This window comes from Thunnus albacares, chromosome 14, assembly GCF_914725855.1.
Source record: "Thunnus albacares chromosome 14, fThuAlb1.1, whole genome shotgun sequence".
Classification (NCBI taxonomy): Eukaryota; Metazoa; Chordata; class Actinopteri; order Scombriformes; family Scombridae; genus Thunnus; species Thunnus albacares.
In genome coordinates, this window is record NC_058119.1 from 5833443 (window position 1) to 5857666 (window position 24224).

The window sequence follows — 24224 nt, forward strand, 5'->3', positions numbered from 1 at the left end:
TATGTCTTCTGTCTCCTGCAGAATGTGGAGGACACAGTTGAGAAGCTGGAGGTTGAACTGGCTGCTCTTCTGGATGCCATTGAAGCCCCAAAGTGGCGTCCCCTGTTGGACAGTAGAGGAAAGCCTGTAGACATCCTGGAGGACCCAGAGCAGAGGGGCCAGTCCTAAACCAGCCATCCATGGAGGATTAACTACAGACAGCTTTTGAACTTGGACATCTATTTCCATGAGTTAAATGCAAACCTATGTACACATATACCTTAATACAGAGTTTGTACCTTAAAAGAAGAGGCAGGCTTTTGCACAAGACTACTGCTTAGGTGTTTGCATTATTTACTCTTACTAATCCTGCGACAACCTCATTTCTTTGATTCAGCCCTAGATTCTTCCTTCTGCAGACAATAGTGGCACAGCTCATGTTTACAACACTGTTCAAAGAGATTAATTCACTTTGCTCAGTCAATTCCCACCCCTGCTCTTCATCGCCCTCTACTGTCTACAGACAAACTGTGCCTTTAACCCTTCACCCTGCATTTGAGTGAAAATGACAAAGACACACACGGACAGATGTCAAATTACTGGAAGGAGTTTTATTTCTTTATCAAAGCAGTTAAAGCAGCATGTTTTTAAACACACGGAGCAGTTCCAGTTGGTACAATACAAGGCTTTTCACTGATTCCCCCTAAAAATCCTGCAGCACAAGAACATTATGCAAAATAGGATCACGTGGGGGAAAGGAGCGGCATAAATCACATTTTCTTCTCCTTGATTTGTTTTCTCAACAGGGCACTGAGTTTCAAACTGTATCCACAGAGTTAAGACATCTACAGTATGGTACGCCTCAAGAGCATCCATCGGAAAACAGTAGAATAGGAGACATGCTGTTGTTGGTCAAACACTAGCACAATGCCTTTTGAAACACCTAACGGCATCCAAAACATTAACACATAAAGAAACATGTCAGGAGGGTTTGCAAGCACTGTCCAATTAGGAATTATCACTGATATCGAGGAACAAATGCCAAAACTGCAGATTGTAACTTAGAGAAAAGCTACACTTAAATTAACTGTCAAAATCAGTTATTATCCATTTACAAATGATTAACATATAATTACACATCCACTTCAGGCTTATGTTAATTCCTATGGTGTGTAGACTGATTTAATGAGTCTTAGAAATAACTGAGCTTTCTTTTCCACATATGAAGACATTCAGTTTTAGTAATGCAGCAGATACTGTGTTGGGGTGAAGTGAAAAATCTGCCCCCAATTCTAGTTTCTTCTTGCTTTGTTGCACAGACAATAACGCAACACTTAACCCACAACAGAGCATCACACACAACTGCTGACTTCATTCCACTCATCCGGCAAGGGTACGAGCCTGTATACTTGCACAAAGCATTAAGACAACCTACAGGATGCCAAAGGGTACTGCGTATCATCTAAAAATATCATGCCGTCCATATAACACTGGGATTATACAATTTTGTACAGTTTAATGATCACAAAAGTCACTGTCCAGAAACAGTCACGCAGGCCAGTTACAGTATACTCTGATTTGAACTGTGTCAATAATCAGGTGAGCATCGAGGGATGCGATTACCAAAAGCTTGTGCATGCACAAATCAGCCGGTAAGGCTCAAGCTCCAGTCTTCGGCAAAAACAGGCTTATATTGTAAAGGTACATGCAAACAAGCGCAGGGATTGAGACTATTAAATTCATCATATGCTTTGGCAGACCTGGAAGATGCCACTTTATATCCCTTTAAAGAAGCTTCTTAATCTAATCATAATATGTAGCATTTAAATAAATAGTTGAACTTTTTGGAAAATACGTTTATTTGCGTAGAGTGAGATGAGAAGATTGATATCAGGCAATTAACCTAGCTTAGCATAAAACTCTCAAGGGACCGCTACAACCTTCAAGACAAGGGTTACACGGTTGATGGAAGCAGCCAAGCTAGCGCTAATACTAGCAAGCTAATCTGCTAGCATACATCATTGGCCGTAAAAACTGTTATTTCCCAAGATGGGCAAGTTACTTGAAAAATGTAATGAATTACTCATTACTCATTGAAAAAGTAGTTACATTATTTGTTACTTTAGTTTTGTTAGTCAACCCAGCTCAATGAAAGATGCTCCAACTCCAAATCCTCTATATTCACACATCACATATTCGGTACTTTACACATGTAGAAATAGAAAATAAGGCATTTACGTTTAACAACCAGCCAGGCTACATTTTGGGGGTATTTACTGACTATCAACAGCATGCTTAATTTTAGCCCCAGAGATTGCACAGGGGATGGGTGATTCCTGAATGTGGGTTTACCAGTGGCTAATGAGAGCTAGCTAAGAATACACTACATCTTTATCTGTAGTTCTCAAAACACTACAAGTACTGAAGGTGGACTACTTTTTGGTAGCATTCTTGCTAGCTGGGCTACACATACTGTTTTGACAACCACAGTTAAGGATGTCTTCAGTAGTGTACATTACTTTATGTTTACTTTACTACATGATTTCTGGGTTACTGTTTTGTATTACTGCCTCTGTCTGTCACGGGACCATCGCCTTGTGGGTCATTACAGTCCAATGAGTTTGCCAAAACAAAGTTCCAAATCCACCAACCACACCCCTAAAGCTCACAAATGAAGTGTATCTCATTTTAAAAATATGTACACAAACAGTAATATAAAAAATATAATTTGTGGTTTTATAGTTATGTGATGTAACACTTTTTCCATCCACCCAGAACTTAACAGCATTTACAGAGAGTCACTGCACCTCACTGTAGTTATAAAATAGTTGCAGCATGCAACTTTCCCAGAAATTTTCGGTTTTACATCACTGTTTGTGTATGGGTTAAACACACAAGATACAATATTTCAATTAGTGAGTTTTATGCTACGCTAAGCTAATCACCTCCCAGCTCCATCTATGTATTTAATGTACAGACATAAGAGTGGCATCAATCATCTCATCGAACTCTTGCACAGTGAATAAACCTATTTCCCAAAATGTCTATTACTTTAACACCCCCCCAACTTACCTGAAATGTATGCTTTATACAGAATCACAATATGATTGTATAAATTATATTATTTTCACTTGCAGAAGGAACATTGAATTTATGTTATACTGGGAAAAAGAGACATACATTCACACACTCAAAGTTCCTTAGAAATGGTTATGCAAATGGTAGAAAAGCTTTGGCATATTTTGCCTACAAGTTGTGCCTGCACACTTGGAAAGAAGAGCCGAATGAAGCAGTATGAAGGTTCCACTTCAGACAGCTCTTCCTTTAGTTTAATATGTCGAGTTTGCAGTCCCACATAAAACTGTGGTGAGTTTAATTACCTACACTGTATGCTATTTACAAGGTTTTCATTTTATTAGGCCTTAGGGTTTTAAGGTGGACCTTTGCTACATGTTCCCAGGTGTTCAAACTGAGATTAACGGTGCCACCTTAAATGTACCACTATCACTATGACAGTAATAGACTAGCTCATCTATACAATTTGAAGTACCAACAGGGCACAGCTACACATTTAAGTACAGCCCCAAAACAAGCTCTACAGAGAGATGATCTTTATAGTAACCGAGCACTTAGAGATGATGAGGATGTGCAGTGAAGCTAACAGAGCTTTCTAACAGATTCTTAAAGGATTGTTGATGATTGGTATTTATTCCCCAGAGTACTTCTGAATGCCCCCTAAGTCAGAGCAAAGCGCAGGGCTGAAATACTACATCTTTTAAGCATTACAAACACAGTGACAAGAAAAACTTTTCATTCTGATTGTTGCACTGATTTCCCATAAATTACAGTACCTTAACACCTTAAAAAAAGCTTGGAAAATACTTCAGAAATTATAGTTGGCTAAAGAGGAAAATCAAACTAGCATTAACCTATAATGCATCCATGGCAACAATGTGATTAACAAATACTGATTATCATCAACAGGCACCACTTTAAACAGGTTTAAAACATGAAACCAGTCACACTGTCTTGGCCGACTGAAAACAGCCGTGAAAACTTCAGTGTGTCTTGGAAAGGTGTTGCAACAGGAGGAAGGCGCTCCAGGAGAAAATGAAAAACGATTGTTCTGAATTAGGGCACACATTACATGAAAGAGGCTGAGGGCAAGAGTGAACTGAAGACACAGGCAAAAACATAAACTGAGTGCCTGCGTGTGCTGAATAATTCAGTCGTCCCCATCAGATTTAGAAGAGGAAGGCTGAGAGGGGAGGCGTCTCCACCGAAACCGCCGATCCCCCAAAAACCGTGGACTGCTATTGCTCAGGATGTCATCATGCTCGTGGAGCATTCTGCTTGTGAACAACACTTCCTAGTAAGTGATACCTTATTTGTCATGCTATACTGTAACATTGCATAGAAGTTAGAGCTTACTCTAGGGCGGAGGGGGAGGCGGGGACTCTCTCTGCTTCATTCATGCCTTACCGGAAGGATGCTACAGAACAAACCTAAATAAATAAAGGAAATGGTGGGAGCCATTTTGGGTCCTGCTGTGCGTCAGTCGCCCTGCTGTGCGTTTCCTCCGCTCCTGGCTACAACAGAGGAACGAGGTGAGAACGTATGTATTGGCTTGGCACAAACACTCCTGTGTTCATCACTGCGGGGCAATGTGGCGCTAGCAGCTGCCGGGGGAGGAGCAGACCGAGCCGCACATGCTCAGTTTGGAGGAGGACTCGGGCTCCGGCTCAGGATCGGGTTCGGGCTCTGGTTCGGCAGTGTCATCATCGGTGGCTCCTGCGTCTGCGTCTCCATCCCCGTCTCCACTGGCATCGTCACCGCCGGCCTCCGACTGACCCTCCTCCTGACGCTTTTTCAATCTTAGACACATGGAGAAATAGACGGAGAAAGACATTTACAATAATGTATGTAAACCTCATCTTCATTATAATTTTAACCTTTAACTCCATCTGGTTGACCAGGCAGACAAAAATGTCAATTTTTTAGTATTTTCCTTATTTTTATATCATTATGAGCACATTTGGTCCTCATAAATTAAGTCAAATCCAACACACACACATACAGAGAAAGAAGCAGTTAGTAGTCGGATGTAATGAGAGGCCTTATATCGTACTTGTCTCTGCTGTGCATAATTCTAGATATTATGTCCTCAATTATAAATAGAACTAGATTGCCATTAATTAGAGCAATAGGATATAATAAGACATTTGCCATACAGAAGGATTTCAGTAATGCTGCAGTGGCAGGACCTGGTCAATAATAGATGAGGCAATAATTTAGAGCAGCACTGAACCAATATTCCACCCTTTACATTGCACAGAGGACATATTCAATGATAGATGGACCTCATAGTCTATATTCATAATGAACAGAACATATACACAAACATTAGATGCATAATATGTAGCCAAAGCAGGGTGGAGTCAATAAACTCTTATCTATAATTTACACATTCAAGTTATTTTATTAAAGAGGCTTGTCTGTCTTGCAGGTTTGAAGTGATATGCAATGCTCTCCTTTAAGCTGAATGTCTTCTTATACCAGTAACTTTAGTGAGTTACATACACTGCATGCTCTGTGGTTTTGTTTTATAGTGGGCATGAGATAGTAATTGCTGTGCAGCTCCTCTCCACGTTCTGTGGCTTATACACACACTCTTACATTTTGTTGTGTTTTTTTTGCAGCAGTGATGCTGCAGGGTATTTTCAGTGTTAGCTCTACGTTCATCCATGCTTTAATCAGAGTCACAGTTTAAGTGCAGGTGAGAAAAATGTATGATAATAAGAACGTTATTGTGAACTTTTGGATCAGACATGGTGTAAACAAAACAAACCAAACCAAACTTAAAAGCAAAGTTGAACAGCAATATTATTACCTAAAGCTTCTCTTGTTAACATCCTTTGCAGTTTACTGATTAACTTCTGGCTGGTTCAACTATTACCTACAGTACTTGCTCTAGTGGTGCACACTCACTGTTTTTCTGTGTGATGAGGAATTATTAGCAGCTTTCAAGTTTACCTTCAAATAAAGCGGTAGCAAATGTGGCTAAACTGGTAACTTATTGAAAACATGCCTGATCTCTTGTGTTTGGTTAGTACATTGATCTAATGATTGATAGAAATGATGGCAAAATCTACAAAAATAAAACTTCTAATAAACAGAGTTTTCCTTTCAGAGGAAAGACAAAAGTGGTGCAACATCACCTTACATTCAAGAAAACAAGCAGAAGAGGGTAGAAAAAAAGAACAACTACTTCAGCAATGAGAGAATTAATATCGTAATATCTCCTTGTGCATCTGGAGATATCTGGATCTGTTGGGCTCCAACAGGAGCCACATTTGTTTTGTTTAAAGGGTAAATGAAGTATAATTATCGACGTATTTTGACCTTTGCATTTGGTCCAGCAGGATGATTTTTTCTGTCTGTGTTGCTGCGTCACTGTTGAATGACTAAACAGGAATGTCGGCTTTAAGCTCTGTGTTATTGACGGTCTGCTGCTGATGTTGTGTTCTCTTACTTCTCACGGTTGAAGATCATGAACTCTTGCTGCACCACTTCAAGGCACTCCTGTAGATAGTCATTCTCCTGCAGGCAGTCAACAGACAAAACATCCTACTCATCATCCACATCATCAACATCCTCCACATCAACATCATTTTCATGAGGAATTACAGAAAAAAAAACTTAATGTCATCTTTAATCAGTCACTGCCTGACCTCTGTGGTGAAAATGTCTTTTTTTCATTCCCCCCCCCCCCCCCCCCCCCTGGTTGATCTTTTTAAAACAAGTCATGAATTGTTTGTGAGCTCTCCTCAAATTGGATGTTTGGCCTGAGACAAAAATAGAAGCTCATATTTCCGAAAGCACTTGGGGCCATGACAACACCACTGAAGGCTTCATAATTTAATAATCTTGGTAATAACGCAGTATGAGCACACACAAGCTACACACACACACAGGCTCAAAGTCTCATAACCCTGCCATCGTTAGAGGTACACACTCCTTCCACACGCTGATCAGTGCTGATAACATGTGACACACACACACACACACACACACACACACACACACACACACACACACACACACGCACACACACACACACACACACACGCACACACACACACACACACACACACAGGACTGACGTTAATAACACTGATGTCATGATGACTGTCTGATGGGAACAGGCTGTTTCTCATAAATACAGAGAGGATATCTCTTGTCTCTGGTAAATAATGTCTCAATCAAACACAAGAACAGGGCAGAAGAGACAAAGAGACCCTAATACTAACAGTATGATCCTGGTTTAAGCACATACAGCATAAATCAGGACAGGTTTCATCATGTATTAATAATTTCATTAACTTCTCCACAAAAATATAGATGATTTCTAATGGTAACCTGTCTATTAAAGCAGGCTATGTGACTTTTGAAAGAAGAAATAACACATTTTTTCTTTTAAAAATGAACAGTTGAATTCAGAGGCAATAAAACACACTAACTCACTTCAATACACTCAATGCCAATGTTAGCAAGTTTTAGGTATATATGAAGTTATATATTATATTGTATATATTGTGTAACAGACCTTACTGAGTCAGTTTACTGACTTAGTGACTCTTTTCCATTGGTGCTACTGTTAAAGTAGGTTATATTTAAACATATACAGTATACATATATAAAGTTGGGTTAATATTTAGGATTACTGCAAAATTTTCACTTGTAAGGAATAGTTTGAGATATTGGGAAACATGCTCATTCGAGTTAGATGAGAAGAACGATACCAGATGTGCGATAACCTGCTAAATATGAAGAAACAGTTAGCCGCAGGTTAGCTTCTCTTAGCATAAAGACTGGAAACAGGGGAGAAGGGTTGAAAAGGGCCTGGTTCTGTCCAAAGGTAACAAAATGACCTTTTTTTACAGTGCTACCAGCAACTCTAAAGCTCACTTACACAAAGTATCTTGTTTGTTTAATCTGTACAAAAAACTAAGTGTGAAAACAGCAAATAATCCCTCGGCTAAACTAAGCTAACCTGCAACTGCCTCCAGGTTCATATGTACCGTACAGATGTGAGAGTGGTGTCGATCAAACTACCTTAATCTCAAAATCCTTCTCTTTTGATATAATCATATTTCCTTGTGTTCAGAGTGGAGTAAACAGGAGTAAAATATAGAGAGATTATTGGCTGTTTGGGAAGGTATCAAATCTAAAAAGATCACAATAGCCTACCGCTAATCAGGCTGTATGATGCATGATGCCTGCAGCTAATATGTTTGTACAATGAGTCTTTTTCTGCTCAATAGGACAATGTTATTCATTTTGCCTTGAGAGCTGAGAGTTGAGATGATTCCCAACAACAAAAAAATGATGAGATTTGGACTGTCGCCATTCTAAAAATATGCAGTTCTGACAGGAACTGACAGACTAGAGACCGAGGTAAACCTGATGAGCTGCATTGTTATCCCAGGCGGACTGGTCCTGCCTCTTCATGTATACAGTGCCTATGGGCAAGTAATTTACCATGTCCAAATCCCATGCAGCATACTGCATGCAGAAATAGTTTGTTCTCATCTGTGTGCTAGTGTCCTCATTTGCTTTTACCACCTACATAGAGAAAATAATAAGGCTAAAAGGATCACATTAACAGCTAAACAAAAAATCATAGAATTGTTTAATGGCAAACAGCCTTTTTAATGTGAAGAAGGCTAAAAATAACCTTTTCCATCATCAAAGGGAATAAAAGCCTTTTAACAGATTCGGTAACATCTTGAATTCCACCTTCATGCTCACAGCTCCTAAACAGGGAGCCTCCTCCTCAATGGAACATATTATTTAACATATTATTTTTAATGCTGAAGTTATGCAGTGTTTCAGTATTTCATCTCCCACATCTAAAACTCAAGTATGAAAGACAGTGAGGATTATGTGACGCTCTCTTTCAAATATCCTTAAGGAGAAACACACATCTACACACAAAGTGCATAACAGCTGCAGCTTTGGCTTTTAAGATGTGATTTGTTTGTGGGTCTAGGATACAGTATCTTCAACATGGTTTGCAAATCCACAACTATGCAAATTGTAAAACACATGCAAAAGTGAAAACACAATGAACAGAGATGCAACGAAAGAAATGTTTTAGTGTTTGTGGCATTTCCTTGAAGGTACCCTGTGGAATTTCTGACCTCTAGCAGTGCTGCGTAGTAAATTCTTTATGAGTGGGTCCCTGTTTTGTTTGTCTCGTGTATGCCTACAAGGACACACAGTTGACGTTATACACAGTTATACAAACCATTATGGTTCCACATTATTCCACTGATCTATAGGTGACTATAATGCGCCAAGATGTGCAGCAATGTGCCACAAAGGCAGGGAAGAGGAAGACAGCAAGCTGGTAAACATGGATGTAAAAGATGCAGGATTTAACGTACCTTAAAATCAGCTTTGAAAATGTTTAAGGAGGAAGGAAATTTGTTTAAACGTTTCTTAGACCTCAAGGATACACGCAATGAGTTCTGGTGACAAACACTAAATGTAAACAGGACTTTTGTTTGTCTACAAGAAAAATTCCACAGGGCAGCTTTAATACTTGTGCTTTTGCTTTTGTATGTGTTTTGTCCTTAGAGACCTCCTGGTCTGACAAAACAGACAATTTCATCTTTCATCATCTTAGACATATTATAGACCAAATAGCTCTTGAGAACATGTTTTCAGGGCCTTTAAGGTAATTGGAGAAGATGGACCCTGCAGCCCTCTCTGTGTGATTGATCAACCTGTGCAGACGAGATCACTCACAGACTGTGAATCCTTGCTGTTGTCTCGAGACCGGTTCTTGGCCAGCCTCTTCTTCTTCTTGTGAAGGGGACGCGACTCCAGGATCATCTCCTCCAGTTCAAAGGTGGGGTCACAGTGGAGGCGACCTTTCTGCAGGAGGAAGACACACAGGAGATAATTAGAAGAACAAACACATACACACACACACACACAGGATCATAAATCAGCTGCGGTACACAGCTACATACACTGCATAACACACATGGATGCGCTCACATGCACATGAGAATGTACAGTTAAGTGCATGTGCAAACACACTATAGAGGAAGCTGCATTCAGTTTCCTTTGCATTATTTAGTTGCTACACATGCTCATTACGATCAGCAAACATGAAGGAGTGCCTGTGTGTGCTTTTCAGTGTTTATCGTATGTGTGCGTTTATTGATATCTGATTACTTCATACTAACATTAGGAACAAATCCGGCCTCCATCTTCTTCTCGTACACGGCGTCCCAGTTGACGTCAGCGAGGTAGGGAGATGTCTGCATGTCAGACAAGCTGGAGAAACGATGTTCTGGGTTCACTGTCAGTAGCTGGAGGAAAAGAACACACACACACATACAATGTCACCTACTTCTTGTCACCTTCCAAGTAGCAATATCACCTTCACAACTTCTCTCCTCGCTCGCAGCCAGGCTGTTCTCTCAGCGAGGTGAAATAAACTCGACAAATTGTGGGTGAAAAGTAAAAAAAAAAAAATCGATCAGATGGTTTCTCTCCTTTTTATCGTGCGGTTTGAAAGAGCAGTTCACTAAAAAGATGTGTTGCCAGTATGTGTGGCAGCTGGGGTAGCTGGAGTGAACATAACAAGGAGCTGAAAATATCCAGTTAAATTTGTACCACTTCCTGGTCTCCCTTAAATAATCCTACCTTAAAAACCTCTATATCTGATATTCCATATTCCTAGTTATAATCACTGCAGAAGTTCATACTCCTTTCTATGACGATTATCTCGTGTTATTTTTACTATTATTATTATTATGGATGAATTTTCACAACAGTTTCAATTAGCAAAACTCTACTATATGCTGTATTTTGGCCAAAAATAGTTAGCAGTTGTGTTGCAATGCTGCTCACCAGAGGAATGTTAAAATAGGAAGAAAAGCTTGCAAACACATGTTGCACTGATCCAGTGGTCTGTAAACTTAAACTGAAACTTGTGCTATTATGAGGTGTCTGTATTCTGCTCACTACGCTTGTGTTTTGCACTTTGTATGTCAGGGCAGTATTTTGTGTATAAAGGTAAGAATGTAGCAGGAATTTACAAAAAAAAGTGTAATTATGTTGCCACCAAACTTCAACAAGAAGAGGACAGAAACATTTAAGCCTTTGCTGATGTACAAACCAACAGGGGGCACTGTTAATCAAATCAGCTATTCATCAGGTTTGAATCTAAATTGTTGCAGTGATCCAGACACATGCATGTTGCACATTAGTGTGATTGCGTCTTCCGGAGATGAAAGAAAAACTGCTGCTGATACAGTTGTTTTTAATGGAATACCATCTGTTTCATGTTGCACCTCGGGGTAAACGTTGGAAATGATAATAGGATGTGGCTTTTGTTGTCATGTTAACGCTCCTCCTGGGCTTTATTTTCTTCCTTTGGTCACAGGCTGATTCGGTTTCCTCCTGAAGGGCCGGTTAGGTTTGTCTCGCTAGAGTCCAGACACGGTAATCGATCAGCAGCAGAGCGGAAGAGATCAACGCTTCGTCCAGAACACTCAGTCGCTCAGACACAGAGCACATGCACGCACTCATGCTCACACTTGCACTCTGCCAAAAAAATATCCTTCTTAACAAGCCGTGGTTTTTCATAGTCTTGTCTTAAAAGGACTAAAGATATACTGCCAGAGGGGATGAGATAAACTGTTTCCTGCACAGTTTCACTTGTTCAAATGACAACATGTTGGCACACAGCTACTATTGTTATTGTAGGGAGAAAATGACTCTTGATTCAACAAAGTGTTGAACAGATTTATTTCCATTTCCCATTTGACGCAAAGGGAATTAACTCACCCAACTGGCAGACTTCACTTGTAAGAAAAGCACGTTTTGAGCCTCAATATGAGGTTAAATTACTTGTTATGATGAATATCGTCAGCAGTACACACACACACACACACACACACAGTTTCTTCTCTAACCCACTTGCGCCATTTCTGTGCTTCCAACCCTCAGAATCCCATCTGTCGTTTTTCTTCTCCTTTGCCCTGAGGGTCTCAGCTCATCCTCCCTCCCTCCAGCTCCAGACCTCCCTACCTGCATCCTCCGGTCCTGTGGCTTCAGTGCCTTTTTACCTCAATATGGACCCTCTATCACCCCTATATCCCTGCCCTTTTTCCTTCCTGACAGGGTCACGTTCAAGTCACTTTGATTTCACTTAATCAGAAATGTAATGTAAAACAGGAAATACTGTAATCTGCATCCCTTCATTATTTCATTCATTCATCTGTTCATATTTATTGACAGTATGTTCAGGATTTTACCGAGCCACATTTAAGACTTTGAAAATGATTTTGAATGATATTTGGAATAAAATAAGTCAAGTTTATCCACCTAACTACAGTAACAACATGGACATCAGAAGGAAATGTATATCTAATGAAAGTAGATCATAACATTTCTTACCGCTACCACACACTTTCACAAATCAAGAAGGCGTTGGATGCAGAAGTCAAAGCATCCACATAAAATAAGTGGCCAGTGTAGTAAAAAAGGAAAATGTTCAGGGACACATCCGATTGTGTTCATTAAATCTAAGCGGTTTTCCTTGATCTAAGAGACAGCTGCCATTTGTATTGATGATGTAAAAGAACATCAAAATCACTAACCTCTGCCACTGCCCCAAAATTCAAGAGTTTCATCTCTCAGTGAGTTTTAAACTTTGAAGTAAATCCAACTACATAACTCACCGAGCTGATGGTAAATTATGTCCCGCTCACCTTCCTCATGAGGGAAACTAGGTCCTTGGGCCATGCTGGGCTGTACTGGACACTGACTGTACTGAAGAGCTGAATCAGAGACTCCACTGAGTTACTGGCATGGATGTCATAGGGTCTCTGGTAGGAAGAAACAATGAAAAAAGGAAAAATGGGGACATGAAGGTAAAGAGAAGTGGATGAATGCAGGAAAGTTCAGTTTTGCAACCTAATAACATAAAAACTCAGTCATGCCTTACCCATCCACGCAGCACTTCGAAGACCGTCACCCCTAGTGACCACCAGTCTACTTCAAAGGCGTAGCCTGTCCCTCCACTTACAAAGGACTGGAAGATCTCTGGGGCTGAAAGCACAAGCAGAGAATCACTTCAGAAGAAGAAAAAGCTTCTCAAACCACTGGATATACATGCAGCATGTCTCTGCAAAATACCAACAGAAAGTGATCATTTTACAGAAGATGTAGTTATGCCATCACAAGACAAGACAGAACACTTTTTGCATTTTTGCCCCAGCTTTTCATAAATAAACACGAGATCTGTAATTTCTATCATCTAATTCACACAAGTCTCTCTTTAGTGATGAACGTGTTAAAAAAAAGTGTTCAGAAATCAGCAGAAAGCTGAGTCTACCACCTTCTGGCAGCAGTGTCTCATTTGCACAAAGCGTGTATCAACTACAAGCTTGTCACATGCTTACAATTAAATCTGTGTGCTTTGTGACATCCTACTGAGGTTGTTAGCTATCTAACAAAGAGGGAAACCATCAGTTTGTTCCAATTAACTGGAGTGTCTCTGTTCAAGGTACATCTGAGCATTTTAGGTTACAGACTAGAGGCAAAACAAGACAGTTTCCTACATTACTGAGCTGCCCTGTGCTCAAAATACAATAACCCTTTCTTGTAGCCCTCTTCTTCTTGCCAATGAGTGTTTATTTGCCTGAAGCAATCAGACCTCCATGATGGCACCAGCAATGGATGATAAGGTTATGATGCAACTGCAAAACAAAATTACCCATGTAGGGCTTGGTTCCAGCTAAGGCCGTGGCTCTCTCTCCATCCTTTATTATCGTTGCTATGTTGAAGTCCGTCAGGTGAGCGTGACCTGAGGAGAAACAACCATAAAATCAATCAAAACTGGTTTTAAATATACAAAATTTTGGAAATGTTTCAGCAAGGACGAAACAGTCTGACATTTCAGTAAACTGGACCAGTGTGTCCTTGTGGTTTTGTGTGTCACACACTGTCGGACACACATTCTTGACTCCTCTGACCTTGTTACCGTTGTGACTCATTAGTAGCCTGCAGGGTCATTTTTGTGTGTCCTGCTTGTCACGATGGACCCACTGCTGTCTGTACAGTACGCTGTGTAGCTAAAAGGTTTTCACACTCATTCCCAGTTCTCCTGATACTGTCAAAAAGTGGATCAACACTTACTGACTGTACTAACATTTCAGGGCTCAAACTGAAGAAAAAACACATATGTCTTGAGGACATATTTGAAAGTTACTTCACTTGTCAAGAAGGTTAAAACAAATACAAATGCACTAATACACAAACCAAACAGTTCACATCCTTACCTTGCTCATCCAACAGGATATTGTCTGGCTTGACATCTCTAAAAGAGACAAACACAAATCGCAAAAGAATTGTCACATAAATAAGCTTAATGCATGAATGCAGCGTGATTTTATGTGATTCATAAACACATACAGTACTACTGAAATGTTGCCGTTAGTGCAAGTGTCTCCTAAATGACAGTATTTCTGTATTTCTCAGTGAAATCAGAGCACAGTGTGTCTAGTCATCATAGTCTATGGTCATGTGGGAAACACAGGGATTAGATGTGTACAGTATGTGTGGATGTGAAAGTTTGTAGGAGGTGTTTGGAGGCTGATGTAAGTGTGAATTACATGTTGGTGCAACATGTTAAGTGTGTGTGTGTGTGTGTGTCTGTGTGTCAATGACAAGGAGAAAACTCTCCTTCCCTGCATTTCAAACGTTGCCAGAGCGCATGAGAACACAACCATCACCCTGGAGGCTCTCGCAGGTTTGTGCGTGCATGCTTATTACACCGGGCACCCATGTAGCGGACACATTCAGGCACGCTCTCACACCCGCGCACTCACACATCTCGACATTTCCCAGCCCCTCCAAGCCCTCCACAGGCAATTAACGGAGTGTGCACAGCTTATTTAATTATGCCGCACGTCACGCTGGTGTGGAGAACACACGCGGTCCTCAGAGAGCATCTACACACCCCACAGGACGCATGTGTTCGCTGTGGCTATGCAACACTAAGCTGATGCTAATATCATCTGCCAAAACTCTTGGAGGGGAGTGGTGGAGGTGGAGGTGGAGGTGGAGGTAGGGGGGAAGGGGGGAAGGGGGTGGGGACTGATCCAGCAGAACAAGCCTGGAGGGGAATACATACATGTTCACAGGAGGAATCCTGATTCCAGTGCCAGCTACAGCAACGTGCTATTTTGTTTGATGTACAAAATTCACTCAACATTTGATTCATTTTGCAGCGAGCCCAGAAACACTAATCCAACTTGAAACAGCATGGGAAGTGAATCTCATTTTGTACAGGAACAAACATCCAGTGTGAGATGACCTAACAAATGGAGCTTTTAACATGTTGAAAGTATGATGAAGAGAAGAGAAGAGAAGAGAAGAAGAGGGACTCCACTTCCCTTACTTCCCTTCTTCTCATAGGACTAATTTTACCTTCTTGGGCATGGTGGCAGCTGACTGTTGCTAGGAGACCAGAGACCCTTCTTCCCTCAGTTGGTGCAACAAAATAATTGTATAGTATTCTCCTGTCAAAAACTTACAGGGTGGAACAAAATTGTAGAGCTGTGGACGGCCATGGATACCCAGGGATTGGATTACGGCTCTGAGAGCAGACACAATTGTGTCAAAGGCAAAACAGCTGATGTGAAGGAGAGGGAGAAAAAAAAAAGCACAGATAAACAGTTTTTGTCACCTCTTTCTATTGGCAGTTTTGAAATGTACATCATGGACGTAATTGCCAACTACAACGGGACAAAAAGACTCTGGCTACATGTCATGTAGTGAAATGAGGGAGCATGACTGACTCTACTACATAGCATCACACACACACACACACACCTGGACTGTTATATAATATATGTATTTAAGTCATGAAGATTATGCTGTGATATGTGATTCTGCATCACATGCAGGGGCACACAGCTTCCTGTAAATACAATAATTTGTATATTCTGTATATGATGCACGCATGTGATTCATGTGCTAATGTTTGAATCAGGCTTTTACATTAAGTTAAGGAATAGTACTACATTTTGAGAAATTCACTGTCTTGCTGAGAGTTAGATGAGAAGATCAATACCACTAACCATCAAGCAGAGTCTTAATGGAGTCTTGTCATCACTGTGAGTTTGCCAGGCAACCAGTGGAGACTCCAGGAAGTCACTGCTTCTCTGCCAAAAAAGTAGTCCCGCACATAACCACCCCCCCCAAAACACCACAAAGTGTCATTAGGGGCGTTTTTATCCACCTGTTTTTATTTGTTGAGTTTGAGCTTGCCCTCTTCTTCTGCGATGGTTTAATGACTGGAAAAGTAGCACCACCAGCTGTTTATGTTGACCACCAAACTCCAAATATTCACACAACTGCAGTGGATGGAAACGCAAATTAATTTCTAATTTTCTTTTGCAGATTTTCTGTTAATTTGGTTAGAATTTATGTTACATTTGGATGGAAAGCTAGCAATTTTTACACAGGTTTTTATATGGACAAAACAAACAACATATAATGTGTTAATAGTGAGCTTCAGAGGTGGTGGTAGGTGATTTTTTTTTAAACTTATGGACAGAGTCAGGATAGATGTTTCCTTCTGTTTCCAGTTCAGACATATACTAAGCTAAGCTAACCCACTGCTGGCTCCAGCTTTATATTGAACAGCCAAATATGATATTAATATCAGTCTTCTAATGTAACTCCTGGCAAGAAAGTAAATAAGCGTAATTCCGAAATTGTGAAACTGTTCTTTTAACACTTCTGCTATGTCTCTCTCATCTAACTGCTTGTTTTTATTCTGTAAAACACTTACATTCTTTTATTTTTATTATGGTAAATCTGAGGGTAAATAGGAAAACACAGGTATGCTTCATTGTGACAGACCTGCAAGACTGCACAACCATATACACACACACTCACACTGACAGACAGTATACTGTTGTTTTAAGGAAGAAGTGTAGCCCAAATGAGGTTTTGAACACAGTTCAAACTGTTTTTTTCAGCCATCTGTGGCACTAAATCTGCAGTCTGCAGGGATCCAGCTCTTTCACTTACTGGACTGCACAGCCACTTACTGCTGCACTCAGCATATTGTACAAAAAGATGTGGACAGCGAGTCCACTCTAGTTATAGATGATGGATGGTAACAATTACAGGAACACACATAAGAGCTATCTTAAGACATGTGAAATATTGCAAATAAAAAAGGGATGTACTCAATGAGAAACTGAATATATGAAAAAGCCTCAAGACAGCCTGCTTGCATAATACTCTTTTCGCTTATGCGGTGGTATATTTTCTGTCTGATAATTTTATGCTCCACTATAATTCATCTCACTCTTACAAGAGATTCAATCATGTTCAGTTGTCTGAATAGAGGATAGCAAACTAACTCTTCTTCATACTGTCTATGGATACAACAGTAAGTCATGACTGGTGCATAATAGAGAAAACGTTTGTAGAAAAAAGCATACACCTTGCAGTAAAAATGAAAACATGACTAACACTTTCTACCATATTTTCTCGGGAGCTGCGGGGCACCATGCTTTCCTCTGGAAGAATAATGTATCAGCTGACAGGACATGATCCTAACCGTAAGGTGGAAGTGGAAGCAGGTCAGATTTGTCAACGGGACGTGATAAGAGTGGGTGTAAGAATATACATATACATCTATATATACTGAGACATTTGAGTCATGTTTACAGCCCAGAGAACTACATATGAAGCTAGTTAGAAAGGCACTGTGACTTTGTGATTCCGACAAACTAAAAGGGCTTACATAAGGGAAATAGATTGTTGCAGCATTCCCTCTGGAATAAAAAGGAGTAAAATGCATGATGTAAAGGCAAGATTCTTGACTTTTACTAAAATTCAGTTTGGGGTTTGACTTCCAGTCTGAAGAGTAAATGAATTACATTCTTCAATCACCAATAATATTGCTGAAAGCTGGGGGAGCAGAACTTTATTTATCAGTGGCAGGCACCATGAACAAAACCTCTTGAATACTAAAAGTTACAGATACAACCTTGAAGCGATCTTCAGAATTTCAGGAGAAATTCAAGGCTTTGAACTGAGGCTATCTGATGAAACAAAATATAATGATGTAACAGGCTGACACTGGTGCATCAGATGTTTTTGGAAAGTATTGTAAGTAATGTGGGTATAAACACTTTAATGGGTGTATTTGAGTTGAATGTGTCGGTCTCTCTTTGAACTGCTGTTTTGCAGATTGGATCAAAACAGTTCAGCTGATCCAGAAAATTAGACATCTGCTCCCACATTAGGAGTGTCATTGTGTTTAATGTCATTCATTCAAGTCATTTTATTCAGTGTGATACTTGAACACCAAGGACCTAAAAAAAAAATCCAAGCCAACATGTGCTAACCAGACTTTTATATTAAGTCTTGTTGGCACAGACCTAAAATAAAATTAGTTTTTTAAAATACAAATCAAAGCTTCATTAAACTATATTTCTATATGAACAATTGATCAATTCTCTTTATGTAATGTGAAACTGGTTGCTTGTAGTATCAAACCCATACAGAATTATCACCTGACTGCAGTTTTCCTCAGCTCAACACAGTGCTTTATGATTGTTTCTTATGGCCAGCAACTTTATTGCTGTGGTTCCGTCTCACTGCTCTCATCCCTGTTGTATCCAGTCACAGCCGGCAGCGGTTTTCAATGAAAAAGATCTAATAAACACACTGTGTGCTACCTGCCCGGCACCAAACAGCACACACACAAACTTAGTGACTAGCTGGTGAACACAGCAGAAGGAAGGAAGTTGTTGGAGATCAGAAGAAAAAATGCAAAAGGAGAGTAAATATCAGATTAACGTTTGACAGGTGGACTCCAGATGAATGATAATGTTGCTGCATGTTTGCCAACATATTCCACATATCAATTTCATGAGGTGGTAACATGTCAGTGTTGAGTTTGCAGCTTCTTTTTATGTCCCCAAGAGCCTCCCCTCCCTTGACTTACTGGCTTCTACATAATTTAGAAAAGCTGAGAAATTGTCTTTATGTAACATTAATTTCTAAATGAAAAAAAATCTATGTTTTTAAGTAATACAGTTTTAGAAATAATTTTTGTCATTTTTCTCAGGTAGTTGACGGTGAAGACAGGGAAGACTAGGAAGAGAGGCGTTTATTACTCATTTCTTAAGAAATACTGACAAAAGGCTTGGAAGCCGTGGGAGGCCTTGAGCTGTGGAAATAGAAAAAAAAAAGAAAAACATGATTTTGTACCTATGGATGATGTGCTGGCTCTGCAGGTAGTCAAGGGCCAGTGTCATCTCACAGAGGTAGAGTTTGACAGCGTCCTCGCTGAACTGGACACTCTGCTGTAGGTGGTAGCGCAGGTCTCCTCCCAGCAGGAGGTCCACCACCATGAACATGTCCTCCTCATCTTGGAACGAGTACCTGGGAACGGGGGGAAGGAGGAAGGACACAGGGCTCAGTCGCTGTCCGGTTTGAAAAGGAAAAACATGCTGTACAAACAAAGACAACAACTGAGCACATAGACAACACACATATAGTATAGGGGGACTTGTATACTCTTGAGAATGCATGCAGCAGACATGTGCAAAGCTTACACGGTAAACATCTGCAGACACACATGCATGTTTATATAAACCCACACAAGGACAAACATGGCAGATATCTACAGATGGGTGACTAATTAAAGGAAAAACCATCATAAAGTGTTGTTCTAAGGCCACCACGAGCAACCAGAACAACTTTGGTGTTAGTTGGAATAGATTCTCCACGTTTCTGAAGCAAGAGATGAACACCATTCTTCCAAATGATGTCCCCTCATTTGATGTTTTGAATGATGGTAGTAGAGAGCGCATCTGTCCAGAATAGTGTTCAATTAGGTTGAGATCTAGTGACTGTGTAGACCACAGCATATGATTCATATCATTTTCTTACTCATCATATCAATCAGTGACTCTTTGTGCCCTACATGGAAACATCTGAATGTATGTCTCTCAACTCATTTACTCAGGTTTTTCCTTTAATTTGTCACCAATCTGTACGTACAGCTACATGCATCTTTCTCTGCCTAGTACCTAAACAAATAATTCTGAATCTGCAACCTTAATGCATAATGTATATTTATCTCAGAGTAGTTTATGTATGAGTGTGCCTTTCCTGGCAGTCTCAGAGCATGCACTTTGTACCGTAATACGTTAACACCCATCATTATCCTAATAACATGCCACTTATTTGAAGGAATGCAAAAAGAGAGGAAGTGGTTGTCAAATTACAGCCTGGAAACAGCCCATTTTTGCTTGACGTGACTAAACTGAAGGCTGCTCGTGGTCCGCTTAACATTTTTGTCAATCAGGCTTACTAATCATGCACATCAAATTAAAACACAGCCTCTCAGTGATCTGGGTGGGGATTTGTAACACTCCAGTCCACAATTTCTGCCCCAGACACTGAACAAAACATTAAGCCACATGGGTAAATAAACTGCTTTCATTACAACAGAATCTAATTTCTCATCTAAGAAAAATAAAGGCATCTTAATAGCCCTCCCTCTCCCGCCCCCCGTGTCTATTTTCTGTGGAGGAGAGAAAACAAACTAAGCCTTGGTGATTTATTCTATCAAACTTGGTTTAATGTGGTTGTTTCTGAGCCAATTCTTTGTTTTCCCATTAAAGCTCTGACACCGTGGCAGTATTGCTTCTTTTTATAGCTGCAGGTTCCCTCTATATCTTCAGGCTTGGTCAGGGGGACATTCTGATTGGTCCTATTCAGGTGCAATTTCCTGCCTCTCTATAAGCGAGAAATGGGGTCCGTGTTTGCTGCAGAGTGAAAATCATTCCATCTCATCCACAGATTGGACGTTCTGCCTTAGAGAAAAAACACATTTGTGTTACTGTTGGGTCTTTCTCTTCTCCTAAAACATCATGTAGATTAATTGATGAAATGGCCTTGACTTTCATGTGATAGTATAGATAATGGGCAGAATGCACACTCTACTAATACACAAAAACAACACATATAGCATTTTCCCTTGATGTATTAGATTACGAGCCTTACCGCTCAATCTTTAAATACTGTAACATTAAACGACAAGTTTGCACCAAGATTCAGCTTTATATTAAAATTAAGAGTTTTTGTTCAAGACACCTACATTTTCTCTTTCTCAGACACCCTGCCCACAATGCCGCAAGACAGTCCTGCAGCATGTATGCACTCAATAGGAGGTGACAGTAGAACCACCTACATTAGACACAGTAAACCAACCTGCCCTGACCCTACAAAGATTAGCCTCACTGTTAAAACACAGAGTAGCCTCAGCAGATGGCCAGCCGCAGGATGTTGTTTGCCATTGGCAGGGATTCCTCACTGTCACCTTTTTATCACCTCATTGTCACAGTCTGATTCCCGGTATCTAGTTGACAGATGAGCATCCTCTGAGGCGGCACTCGCTATCTCAGTGTTCCACAAAACGGTCTTCCCAATATACTGCTGAAAAATATCTGTGCTCCCAATGCGAGACTGTGGCGGCTCACTCTGGTTGTCACTCCCTTCCCTGCTTTTGCTTAGGTAACAAGGAGATGTCAGATACAGGCCGACAACTGGAGCATATGAAAGCTCGGCGATGACAAGCCCTGTCACTTTGAAGACTCTTGCCAAGGATGGGACAGCAGAGAAACACAAACAAAATCTATGCCATTTTTTGGGAGCTCATCACACTAAATAAAACACAATGTGAAGTCCACAAATTTGACAGTCCTAAAAAATTAAATGGGGGACTTTCCTGCTGTCTGGGAGTGGAAAGAAATACTGGTTAAACAATAGAGAAAAGGAAAGTGACAAGGATTAGTTGAAGGGGACTTGTTTCTAAAGATTTTTTGTAGACGTTCATACAGCCATTTTCTGCTGAACATTCAGGTCTGGCTTGCAGTGGTAGTAGGATAAGCTCAGTGGCCCTGACGTCATTCTCTCTAGCCTTTTCCTCCAGCGTTTTCCTGGGGGATCCCAAGGTGTTCCTCGGCCCGATAAGATATACAATCCATCCGGCATGCTCCAGGCTCACCCCTGGGTCACTTCCCAGGTGGACATGAGGTGGGGTGTGTGAAGAATCCTAGTCAGATGTCAGAACGACCTCAACTGTCTCCTTTCAATGCAAAGGAGCAATAGTTCTACTCCGACCTCTTTCTGGATTTCAGAGCTTATCACCTTGTCCCTTAGGGTGAGGAAAACTCATTTTGGCTGCTCATATTCAAGGTTATTACTACTTTAAGGAGATAGTATACATTGGGGACAGACAGGTGAAGATGAAATGTGAAGGGTTCTGATTTAAATTAAGGCTAATGGTGGTGCTTGCATTTGGTACAGATAATAAAAATAAATGTAGTAAATGTAGAAACTACAAGAGTGCAGATCTCTGCCAGGTGTGCCTGGGTGCACGAACAGTCCCAGTTTTTTTGAAGATGCATAGAATAGTGTAATGATATAACCGAGCATTTTGGGTTCACCTAACTGTATAAAACTTAATAAGGAAACAATAAACGGGATGATAAGTCCAAACTTCTCAATTTAAACATTGTTATTTATATAGAACATTTTGTTGTAACAAAAAATGACACCCCTTTCCGTACCTCTCTCTCCCCTCCCAAACTAAGAAAGTTTGAATCTCACTCAGTTGTCCCTCTTGACATATTGATGTTGCAGCTAGTTGCTAACTTTGCCTATTTGCTGTTTGGATTGCTGCCATTTCTAGCATACAGTGTTTTTTAGAGCATTTTTGCTCAAAACAGCTGCCTGTTGCAGCAGGAAAGGAGGATGATGAGACATGTGAGAATGAACCAAAACAGTTAAATTGCAGGCTGTAAAGCCAAATCAATGAGCTGAAAGAGGCTAAAACGCTCAATAGAGCTGAGCAGTACTATGGACAAGAGTCATTTGATCCATCCTTAATATAAAAATATTAATCAGTGCAGCTTAAACTATTTTTTATGTAGGGTTCTTGACTATAGACCTCAGTACACAGAGACACTCGAATACGTCAAAATAATGTTTTACCACCAATCTCATTTTATGTGCCCTCTGCTGCTCCTCATATTGAAAAATGAACACAATTTATTGAGTAGTACATCATAATGAGCAGAGACGAATTGCGGGTCAAACCTCTGGGTACAAATGAATGCCTTGGAGTAATCTGAGGTTTGGGGAGAGCTGTTACTGTCCAAAACCAAGAGGAGGCCATGTGGAAAGGCCAGGACAGGACTAAGCTGCAACAGTCACAGCGACTAAGAGAGGAAGGTTAGCCGGCTGGAAGGAGTACAAGGAACAGGCTGAAATAATCAGGCCACAATGACAAATGAGCCCGGGGAGGCAGGGAGGAGAGAGGGAAATAGAGGGACAGAGGAAGAGGATAGTTTTGAGGAAAAAGCCAGAGAAAAACAAGAGCTTGTGATTCTCTTGGCTATAGTTGGTCTGCAAAGTTTCAATGGCCTATATAAAGTTGATGATAGAGATGGGCTGGCTGGAACTGGCTGCATGACTCAATCACAAGACACTGGCATTCTCCTCTGAGGATTCCTCCAACAATGGTGTGAGTGAGCACTGCCTCTCCTCTCAGTGGCCTTCAGCCAGTCGCATTAAGTCACTCCACCTACCTCCACTGTCCTGCTTTCGCAAGGTGCAATTTGAAAGCCGTGTCCCACAAAAAGTTCTTCTTTAAGGGCAGTTTCAGTAGAAGTTTTAAGTCCTTCAGGGCTGCAAGTCCAAGGCTATAATCAGCGGATGCTATATTAGAGAAACAGACTCCTGTGCTGTTGGGAATGATCCCATATTTTGTCTTTTATGAGGATGATTTAAGGCTAATCCCCCTCGCAAGGCTTGTTATAACTGATGACTTGGGGTGTAGAGGCTAATTTGTTCCACAGTCTCCCACGGCCTTGTTCCATCCAGGCCTGAAATCAATATTCCTAATGGAGGCTGAACAGGACACAGCACATCCATCCTCACCACTCTTCTTGCACACTTTCTGACTGTGGTTAAGGGATGGACAGTAAGAGGAACCATCCACAGCTCTTCCAGATGACTCACCCATTTTTTGTTTTAAAATCTTTAAAATCGTTAAAGATGACTTCCAGGGATTGTGTTTAAAGGTCTGACTCTTTGACGACAGTCGCTGCGACAAC

At 40.6% G+C, this 24224-nt stretch overlaps 1 protein-coding gene across 3 annotated transcripts in view; it reads right to left on the reverse strand.

Annotated features, from left to right (window-relative positions):
- Window positions 1-570: 570 nt before the first annotated feature.
- LOC122996828 (serine/threonine-protein kinase 32C-like) overlaps window positions 571-24224 on the reverse strand; it is a 75833-nt gene continuing 52179 nt past the window's right edge. For 2 of the 3 annotated variants that reach the window (XM_044372562.1, XM_044372563.1), the window contains 9 exons: window positions 19306-19479; window positions 14346-14383; window positions 13781-13870; window positions 13010-13113; window positions 12774-12890; window positions 10239-10364; window positions 9793-9921; window positions 6512-6579; window positions 571-4853 (listed from right to left, as the gene is read on the reverse strand). In XM_044372562.1, coding sequence (XP_044228497.1) covers window positions 4652-4853; window positions 6512-6579; window positions 9793-9921; window positions 10239-10364; window positions 12774-12890; window positions 13010-13113; window positions 13781-13870; window positions 14346-14383; window positions 19306-19479 — 1048 coding nt within the window. In that variant the 3' untranslated portion in view covers window positions 571-4651. Of the gene's footprint in view, window positions 4854-6511; window positions 6580-9792; window positions 9922-10238; window positions 10365-12773; window positions 12891-13009; window positions 13114-13780; window positions 13871-14039; window positions 14177-14345; window positions 14384-19305; window positions 19480-24224 lie in introns of those variants that run through there. The other variant, XR_006407086.1, reaches the window with a different exon arrangement.